The 11,105-nt window shown below is 42.7% G+C and overlaps 1 protein-coding gene across 1 annotated transcript in view; it reads right to left on the bottom strand.

Moving 5' to 3' along the window:
- Window positions 1–7,513, bottom strand: part of LOC108801091 (perforin-1-like) — a 22,800-nt gene extending 15,287 nt beyond the window's left edge. Inside the window, exon 1 of the mRNA XM_018573039.1 lies at window positions 7,204–7,513. Within this exon, the coding sequence (XP_018428541.1) occupies window positions 7,204–7,513 (310 nt within the window). The remainder of the gene's footprint in view (window positions 1–7,203) is intronic.
- Between the last annotated feature and the right edge of the window lie 3,592 nt (window positions 7,514–11,105).

Here is an 11,105-nt window from a genome sequence, read left to right as displayed (position 1 = left end):
CTGTAGCCAATTACCGTTTCGGACGGCGCAGTGCATTGTGGGCTGTCCCGCGGTCGAACAGACCGCGGACATCCCATAATGTTCGGCGTTCGGCGAACGCTAGAACATGCTACAGTATGTTCGAGTCGAACATAGGTTCGACTCGAACGTGCAGCCCATCCCTAATTGCAAGCAGATATTTTGCAATCTCTGATGGTAAAAATAAAAAAAAATTATTTATGATAAAAAAAACTCTTCAAGCCAAGACTATATTCGACTTCTTGGTTGAATTGTGTAACATTGTGTAACTTGTCCTTTTACAGAACAGTACAAAAGTTGTCATTTTCCAAAGTGATTGATTTACTATGAAGCAGTTTGCACGCCTACCTGACTTGGAAAAACTGGTGGAACAAGACATCACCTCACTGAACACTAGACATGTGCGATTCGTTTCGTTCCGAATCGAAATTCGGACGAATTTTCGGAAATTCGGACATTCGGATGTATCCGAATTCCGAATTACAGACATAACGAATGCAAACGAATCCGAATTTGCATTTCCGAAATTCGGTAGCGTTAGTTCGAACGTTCGTTTCGTATTCTGTTCTTATTCGTTTCTTATTCGTTTCTTATTCGTTTCGTTCGTTGGAGCAAAGTGACATTAGAGAAGGAGAAAAATATTTTTCCCCCTCGAATGTCACGAACGAACGAAACAAATATGAAACGAATAAGAACAGAAAACGAAACGAACGTTCGACCTAACGCTACCGAATTTCGTCCGAATCCGAATTCCGAATTGACTTTCACACCCGAATCCCGAAAAACGAAATAACACAAATCCGAATTTAAAACGAAATGAAACTAAACGAATTTTTTGGCAGTGCACATGTCTACTGAACACTGAAACAATATTTTTACAGTTGACGTTGAAACCTCAGGATGAATTGTTCAGGAAGGTGATGGGGTGTGGCAAGCAGTGCCCATTCTGTAAAGCTCCCTGTGAGGCTGTAGGAGAGGATCATAAAGAACATTTTGCATCTGTCCATAGACCGAGAGGGCTGGCCCAAGATGTCAATGAAGAAACAAATGTTCTCGACCATTCCATATGCTCCTCCAACGTCCTTTCTAATACATTTTAGGAATGCGGACACAGAAGGGACACCCCACCCTAACATAGATTATTGAAAATATTACCCTGACTGGGCTATCTACCCCGACACAACTGCCGATGCCTCAGACTATTGGATGTTAGTTTTCAAGGCGTTCAATCATTCTCTTCCAAAAATGCCAATCCAGCCAACATTCCACATGACTGGTACAAACTAACAAAGGACCAAGCTCTCGAGTGGCTGCAGAAAACATTATAGTGAGCTAAGAATAGATTATATACTATAATACAGATTATTCAATCCTCTCCAGATGGACTGCGCTGGTGATACCTATATCAACGGATCCCTATGTTATCAGCATTTGTGTACATTTCAAAGCAAGGCTCCAAACAAAGTTATTCAAAGTGTAACAATGTCAATGAGTCCCAATATATGTGCTGTGGTGTTGTGTGACAATCCCACGGTAGAACTGGGGGTTGCAGTCACCCAGGACTCTCAGCCACAGGGGCTGAGCGCTTCCAGGAGGCAAGTTCTTGTACTGGGAAAGAGCTAACCGAAAATAGTCCAAGCTAGAAGCAAAGCGTATTTTTACTAGCAGAGCCTGCAAAAGACCCCTAAGGCCCCATTCACACTGAGCGATTTATCGAGCGATTTTTGCGGCGATATCGCTCTATGTAGCTTCTCCAATCCATTTCAATGGAGCTGTTCACATCTCGTCGCTCAATATCGCTCAATATCGCTCAATATCGCTTGTAGCTCGTCGCTGGTAGCTTGTCGCTCCTACATGACCCTTTTTTTCAAGCGATTTTGCTCCTGATTGCATACAGCCCAATAGGAAAAAGTTGCGTGAAGTCGCTCAATATCGCTCAAAATCGCGCGATTTTCATGTCGCTCAGTGTGAATGGGGCCTAATATGGTCTAAAGCACACCTATAAGTTTGATTTTTTTTTACCTAAAACCTAAACCTTCATATAGCTCCTATTTCTAAACTTCTACACTAATGCAGTTATTTTATAAAAGGTTGTAACACTAATGTTTAAGAAAATACCAACTACTTAGACACCAAACATCCCTATATTACAAGGTCCAGAAGATACATTAGACTTTCTAACAGAATTGTACACAATTTCTAACAAATAGTAATTTCCTTCTGTTAAATGGAATGTTTGTTTTCAGAATGTGAAACCTTGTACTCCGGAAATATAGATTTATTTAGGATAATTGCCAATAAGGGTGTGCCTTCTGAGTATAAAGAAATACTCCAGCACACCTATAGACACCATCTTCAAACTAATTGTGTATAACCCTCTTGAAGAACAAGAAAAAGCTGCTGCATTTGGCAGCTCAGGGCTCTCATTTTACCATAGCATCAAAAAGCAACATTGGGGCCAATGGGGAACATTTTATGAGGGCCAGTGACTCTGTAGCTTCGATTGGACTTGGACAAGCAAATTCGACTTTGCATGGAACCAAAATACAGGCAAACTAAACTTAGGTACTTTTTAAATGTTATTGTTATTTTTCATCTTATTTTGTTTTTATAATTGGTATCTGTAAAAAAATAAGTCAAGGCAACTGGACTTGCTGTGTTTTTCTTGAAGACATTTCATCCGACCAGCTTTCCCAATTCAGGAAATAAGCACAAAAGGGGCGCCTTTCATGGTGTAGATCACTTTAATTTCAATAAACATCAATAAAAAAACGAATCATGTGCTTATTTCCTAGATTTCCAGCTTTCCTGGCTTCTTTGGGGCAGCATCCTGCAGTATGCCTAAAAGCAATTCCCATTAAGGACTGACAGTCCGTGGCGCTTCACTGTTTTTACTTTGTTACTGGTAGCTTTCCCAATTCAGAATGACTTGAACAAAAATTATCTGGGAATAAATATGGTGAATGTTGCTCCAATCCACACAATCTGTTAGTCATAACCAGGTGTTCATTGCAGAGAGGTGTTAAAACAGCATTGTATGTGGCAGACGAAACAGCAGCTACACCAGCGTATGGCACAGCATGGAAGAGCCAAAACCTCTGGTCAGGATTCAGCAGTATACCTACATCTAAAGGAAAAAGGTCACTCCTCTGAAGACAGTCAAGTACACATCCTAGACAGGGGGAAGGACTGGTTTAAAAAAGGTGTGAAAGAGGCCATTTATGTAAAGATGGAGAAGCCAAGCTTGAATAGAGGGGTGGGGGAGGGGGTGAGACATCTATTGTCTGCCACATACAATGCTTTTTTAAAACATCTCTCTGAGCAGGTTATTAACACCTCCTAGACTCCGATTATGCAAATGCAATCAACATCTGGTTACACAGATTATGTGGATTGGAGCGACATTTACTATATTTATTCCCAGATAATTTTTGTATGAGTCATTCTGAATTGAGAAAGCTGGTCGGATGACCAGTAAAACGTCTTCAAGAAAAATACAGCAAGTCCAGTTGCCTTGACTTATTTTTTACAGATAAACCATGTGACCTGGATGAATGAGAACCTTCACAGATATACACTGAGTGGCCGGATTATTATATACACCGAGTGGCCGGATTATTATATACACCGAGTGGCCGGATTATTATATACACTGAGTGGCCAGTTTATTATGACCACCTGACGTTTGTAGGCAAATGAGCTATAATTTGGCGCTGAAGTTGCTAGAGGGCCAGACCATTATAAATAGGGAAGCAGGTTGGTTACCACGACAGTAGAAGTGATTTGTTTCTGAAGATACGGGGAAATAACGCGATTTAACAGCCTTGGAACGCGGGATGATTGTTGGCGCTCGGAGCCATGGAGCGAGTATCAGCAAAACAGCAGAATTCGTTACATGTTCAGGAGCAGCTCATTGTTAAAGTGTTTAAAGACCTGACTGTCAGCCGAAAATCTGGGTCTGAACGTGCGAATTGTGGTCGTCAGCGACTAGTCAATGTTAGGGCAGAACGGGGGAGGGGCAAGACTGGTACAAGACAACAGAAGGGCAACAGTGCCGTGTCAGATTCCTCGCATCACCTTTCATCATCTCGTGGAGTCACCAGGCGGTCCAACGAAGTACTGATGGGGGGGTCATAATAATCTGGCCACTCATTTAAATTTTTTAATATTGTTTCTGTAAATATTTCCTGCACCATCCTTCAGTTAAAACCATATTTATTAAGCTGAATACATCAAATAGAATTTTTTGTGGTAAAATTAGGTACCTCGGCTTATATTCGGGACGGCTTATACTCGAGTATATACGGTAACTTTGCCTCTCTGAAGGGATATCATAGTGTAAACTCTGTTACATTCCTATCTGCACAGGGCTGTAAGTGAAACAGACATTTCCTAAAGGTCAGAATTGTAACAGAGGATGGTGTAAAGAGTTTGTGTTTCCATTAAAACATTTGTGAGGGGTTCACTGCTCAGTTAACTTGAACCCAGTGGCAATTAGTGATGACCTGAACATCCCCGAGTTCATTTCGAGTTCGAACTTTAGAACATGGAAAAAGTTCGAACCTGAACTCAATGAAAGTCTATGGGACCAGAACTCGGAAAATCAAATGTCCCCTTTTTAAAGGCTTATATGCAAGTTATAGGTCATAAAAAATGTATGGGGGTCTGGGTACTGCCCTGAGGGACATGTATGGGGGTCCAGGTACTGACCTGGGGGACATGTATGGGGAGTCGGGTACTGACCTGGGGGACATGTATGGGGGTCCGGGTACTGCCCTGGGGGACATGTATGGGGAGTCGGGTATTGCCCTGGGGGACATGTATGGGGGTCCGGGTACTGACCTGGGGAACATGTATGGGGATCTGGGTACTGCCCTGTGGGACATGTATGAGGGTCCGGGTACTGCCCTGGTTGACATGTATGCGGATCCGGGTACTGCCCTGGGGGACATGTATGGGGATCCGGGTACTGCCCTGGAGGACATGTATGGGGATCTGGGTACTGCCCTGGAGGACATGTATGGGGATCCGGGTACTGCCCTGGGGGACATGTATGTGGATCATGGTACTGCCCTGGGGGACATGAGCAGTGATTTTAACAATGCTTAAAGTGAAACAATAAAAATGAACAATTCCTTTAAATATGGTGCGGTTCCCTCTCCCAAACAATACCAGACCAATTGTGGGGAAATTATGAGGGTCCAGGTACTGCCCTGGTTGACATGTATGCGGATCCGGGTACTGCCCTGGGGGACATGTATGGGGATCCGGGTACTGCCCTGGAGGACATGTATGGGGATCTGGGTACTGCCCTGGAGGACATGTATGGGGATCCGGGTACTGCCCTGGGGGACATGTATGTGGATCATGGTACTGCCCTGGGGGACATGAGCAGTGATTTTAACAATGCTTAAAGTGAAACAATAAAAATGAACAATTCCTTTAAATATGGTGCGGTTCCCTCTCCCAAACAATACCAGACCAATGTTAGGAGGGATCCCGTTTAAATAAATAGAAGAAAAAAGCATGGAGTTTCCCCCAAAAGTCATACCACACCCTTAAGGTGTGGCAGCACTTTTAGGGAGGATCCCCACAGCCCAAAAATGAGCTTTGTCCCCCCCTAAAATTCCTAACCAGACCCTTGATCTAAGCACAAGCAGGGCAGGACAGGGGGGAGATGAGCAAGCGCCCGCTACTCCAGTAGGGACTCCTGAGACATCGGTACAAAATACCTGTAGGAGTATCGGCTTGAGGTGGGCTGTAGTATGAGTAAAGCAAAGGTGAAGGAAAAGAGGGGGGAGGAAGGTAAGGTGTTATCTCTCATGAGTACAAAGTAATAGTCTTTAATATAGCACAATGAAAGTTGTTTTATATATGAGGTAACATAACTATCATTGGAAAATATCCTAGAGTTCGTTTATATGGTTTAAGATGGAACACGGAATCGTTATTGTGCTTTATTATTCATAAACACCAGCCATGCATCCCATCGGTAGTGGAACTTAGATTAGGTAGACAGTAGGTTTGCACACGATAGATTGTTTTTGGTATAGATGGAGCCATAGGTGTTTTTGATGAACTAGCGATGAGATGTCTTGCTGCAAATAGGACATGCATGATAACTAAACGGTAGTTTTTAGGGTTCAAATGTATATCTACGTTTAATAAGGCTAATTGTGGCGAAGATACGGTAAGTATGCCAGTTATAGTAGCTAGTAATTTGAAAACCTCATTCCAATAACTACGTAGATTGTTGCACGACCAGAAAATATGGGACAAGCTACCTATTCGTCCACAGTTTCTCCAACAGAGTGCTGATTGAGAAGGGAACATCATGGAGAGACGGAACGGAGTAAGATACCATCAAGTTAAAATTTTGTAGGATATTTCCCAATTTGTAATGCATTTAGAATATAGGATATTGGCTTTAATGGCTCCTTGCCATTGTCCGTCATTACGTTTATGGATAGATCAGAATCCCACTTAGTCATATATGGACGTTTTTGAAAGGAGGAGAAATTAAAGGAGAACTATGGGGTTAGGGCTTTTCCCCATAGTTCTCCTCAGGGTAACAGGAGGACACAAACTAGCGTCCTCCCATCACCCAAAGCTCAGTATATAGGGAGCTACAGCTCGCGGTATACTGAGACGCCGCAGCTGAAGCGGATCCAGACAATTATGCCTGGATCCGCCCAGCTGCGTGAGTGACAGCTGGCTCTGCCAATCTAGAGGCAGAGCCAGCTGTACCCTCCCCCGTCCGTTCCGCCAGTCAGCGCTGGAGGATCGGAGCGGGGAAGGGGGAATCCAGTCCCTCCCCTGTCACGGCAGAGAGCCGTGACAGGATCGAGAAGTGAGCGAGCGTCGGTATGTGTTCGCTCACTTCCCGATCTACTGAGCCGACCTGTGACAGTCTCATTGTCACAGGTCGGCTAGAACTATGAGGTGAGTGAAAAGCACTCCCCCTCATAGTTCTCCTTTAAGTAAAAAACTGTAGCAGGAAGAGACAATGATCTTCGCCGACGATGGAGACGATAACATAGTCCACAGTTTATTGGGAGCACGAAGATCTCCTAAACGGTTCCTGGAACAGTAGTGTGTAATTTGGGAGTATTGGAAACTATCCATGAATGTTACTAAGTCTTTGCACAGGAGGAAGAGAAGAGTATCCTCCAGTTCTCCACTTACATAAGTCCAAATATGGTATTGCAATTTCGTATACTTGCAGTGGGGTTTCCAGAGTGGTAGTGGTTGTGCACAAGGTTGGATCACCTAATACTGACTGCCAATTAGATATGGTGGCCCTGATGGTGGGGGAAGTGGGAGGTTTTAGTGAGCGGTCTAGATGAGTAGCAAATAACCAGTTCACAAGATCTCCCTTGCTCATCATGCATTTCTCGATTTTGTACCACATTTTATCATTATCCTTCAAGAACCAAGTTTTGGTCTGAGCGAGAATGGATGCACGATAACATGCTTTCAGAGACAGAAAACCCATTCCCCCTTGACGTTTATGTTTGAACGGTAAATTCTACACCTCTTTCCATTCCACACAAACCGGCCAACGATAGCATGTAGGGTGTGAAAAAATGAGTTCGGTAATGGAATAGGTAGAGTGCGAAAGCAGTACAGAATTTTTGGTAGTATTGACATTTTAAATGCAGCTACTCTACCGTGCCATGAGATTTCAAATTGACCGATACAAGCCAGATCAGATTGGATTTGTTCCAATAAGATTTGATAATTATGTTTATTAGACATGTGCACTGCCAAAAAATTTGTTTCGTTTTAAATTCGGATTTGTGTTATTTCGTTTTTCAGGATTCGGGTGTGAAAGTCAATTCGGATTCGGAATTCGGATTTGGATGAAATTCGGTAGCGTTCGTACGAACGTTCGTTTCATTTTCTGTTTCTTATTCGTTTCTTATTCGTTTCTTATTCGTTTCGTTCGTTTGCAGCAAAAGTGACATTTGAGGGGGAAAAAATATTTTTCTCCTCTAATGTCACTTTGCTCCAACGAATAAGAAACGAATAAGAAACGAATAAGAAACGAATAAGAAACGAATAAGAACAGAAAACGAAACGAACGTTTGTACGAACGCTACCGAATTTCGGAAATGGAAATTCGGATTCGTTTGCATTAGTTATGTCTATAATTCGGAATTCGGATACATCCGAATGTCCGAATTTCCGAAAATTCGTCCGAATTTCGATTCGGAACGAAACGAATCGCACATGTCTAATGTTTATAGTGGGCTTCGGTTTTAGCAGTTAGGTGTACTCCCAGGTATGGGATTTTTTTTTCATTAGCCCAGATGTAAGGGAACATAGTTTGGAGTGAAGTTCTCATAGTAGGGGGTAACACTAGATCCGGTATTTGTGACTTTTCCGCATTTACTCTATAGTAGGATACAGAACTAAATGTTTGTAATGTCGAGTGTACAGCTGTTAGGGAAGAGACCGGTTCTGTTAGGGATAATATGATGTCATCCGCGAAAGTGCGATTTTGAAGTCGGACCCACCAGCTGTTATCCCATGAATATTAGAGTTATTTCTAACTGTTATAGCTAATAAGAACAAGATAGGTGACAGGGGGCATCCCTGCCTGGTCCCATCTGTCTGGTCCCCCCTGTCTGGTCCCATTTGAGATGTTGAAGGAATGAGATAGCATGCCCGAGGATAGGACCTGTGCGGAGGGGTTAGAATATAATGGCCTTATGGCCGAATTAATATCTCCATGTATCCCAAACCGTTTAAGCGTTTGGAACATATGCTCCCAATGCACGCGATCAAATGTCTTCTCAGCATCTCAGTGTGAAGGCCCCATTCCTTACCTTTAGCGGCGGATCCGCGCGACCTTCACCGTCGGGTTCCATTAAAAAATAGCAAAGTCGCGCAAAATCCGCAGAAAAAAAGGTCCTGCTGGAGCGACAGTGACGGGTGACGAGCGGCATGAAGCTAAGACAGCTCCATTGAATAGCATTGGACGGCGTCTTCTCGCGATATCGCGCGGCAAAAATGCACGATATCGCGGCGGAAATCGCACGATAAATCGCTTAGTGGGAATGGGGCCTTAATTAAGTAGCAGAGAAAGCAATCTGTGTTTGTTTGCTAGTGCTATAAGGTTAACCATACGTCTAGTGCCAGCAGGAGCTTGTCGCCCTTTAACAAACCCCACTTGGTCTGGGTGTATCAGTTTGGTGGTTAGAGGTAACAATCTACCAGCTTTCAGATTTTTGTACAATTTGGAATTATACATGTAAACTGGGGCAGAAAGATATGTTCGTTTCCCACGTATTTTTGAGATGTATCCGGCTCCCTGGGGGCTTCTGTAAGGCATTTGCTAGTTTGCATTTTAAGGAAACAGAATTGACTGTTTTCTGACTAAGAATGCAGCACACCCTTTCATTAAATTTTTTCCACCAAACTTACGGGAACTCAAGCAGTGGGAGTAACATGACAGGAGCCTGAAAATCTGCATTTCTCTGCTCGGTACCGAGATCTTTGTACATGTTAAAGAAATGTTGTGAAATATAGAAAAAATCCCAGAGAATGAAGCTAGGTCTGAAAGTGAAACTACACTAATGACCCTAAGCTCCCCCTTCACACTTTGATTTATGTGCACATGAAAGTGTATGGAAACCCAATCACTACAAGAAAGAGTCCGCTATGCACTACAAAGGGTTACAAGAAAGAGTCCGCTATGCACTACAAAGGGTTACAAGTAAGAGTCCGCTATGCACTACAAAGGGTAACAAGTAAGGGTCCACTATGCACTATAAAGGGTTACAACAAGTAAGAGTCCGCTATGCACTACAAAGGGCTACAAGTAAGAGTCCACTATGCACTACAAAGGGTTACAAGAAAGAGTCCGCTATGCACTACAAAGGGTTACAAGTAAGAGTCCGCTATGCACTACAAAGGGTTACAAGTAAGAGTCCGCTATGCACTACAAAGGGTTACAAGTAAGAGTCCGCTATGCACTACAAAGGGTTACAAGTAAGAGTCCGCTATGCACTACAAAGGGTAACAAGTAAGAGTCCGCTATGCACTACAAAGGGTTACAACAAGTAAGAGTCCACTCCTTCTCTCCAACCAGAAGATGCACAGTTGAGCAACCCTAAGGTGGTTTAGTGAATTTTTGCCGGGTAGGTGGTGGAAAATAAGGGTAACGGGTGACTATACCTTTTATATACTAACCCAACCAACAGGTATAAGATCACATAAGGCTTTTTGGAATACAGGGTTGGCATTCTCTTTCAACTTGTGATATACCAATTTGTTAAGTTGTTTCAATGCCTTAGATCTATAATCCTTCGCCTCCAAAATTAAAACACTCCTCCTTATCCTCATTGAGCCCTATAAACAAATAGCTTTCTGTTTTTAGAAAAGCAGCTAAGAATAGTAAACTTGTGGAAAAGGAACCTAACGGACAACCTGTTGGCTGAAAATGTAATATGAAATAATCATGGATGATATTTATTGTTTATTGTTTACCTAGTTAAACAAAAAAGTCACTAAAGCCCCTATACAGCCAAAGCTTAACTCTCCCCCCGCCCCAAGGGAAAACTTTTTGTTATACTTGTTTTAGATAGATTAGGGATTGAGGTTACAAATTTCCCTTTAGGCACTTATAACTTGCACAAGTGTCCCCATTGCACGATCCCCCCTCTATTCTTGGTCTTGCAGCAACTATTATGTTGGAATTATGAACAAGTGGATTGGAATAAGTGGATATAAAACTTAGGAGTTGAGCTCCTATTTGAGGTACCTGGACTGCTGAGTGACTGGTTTGGGAACATGTGTTTCCTCTGTCTGCTTTTTTTTGTTGGACTCTTTACTAACAGTATTCAAAACACTGTTTTTCTTATTTTTCGTCACTTCTCAAATAGCATTTTTTTTCCTTTCACTTTGCTATGTGATGGGAGTGGTTCATTGTTCACAGGTGCGATATAAGTTGCTGCTCAACTCATATTTGAGATTGTGAAATAAGCTGGTTGGAATAAAGGAAGTTGAGCACTGGAGTCTTTGAAACAAAAGGAGTCTTCGACCTGTAAGTAACATTTTAAACTTCCTGTGAGTAAGATATC

The sequence above is a fragment of the Nanorana parkeri genome, unplaced genomic scaffold (genome assembly GCF_000935625.1).
Source record: "Nanorana parkeri isolate BGI_ZX_2015 unplaced genomic scaffold, ASM93562v1 scaffold2214, whole genome shotgun sequence".
Taxonomy (NCBI): domain Eukaryota; kingdom Metazoa; phylum Chordata; class Amphibia; order Anura; family Dicroglossidae; genus Nanorana; species Nanorana parkeri.
This window is presented reverse-complemented; position numbering and strand designations above follow the sequence as displayed.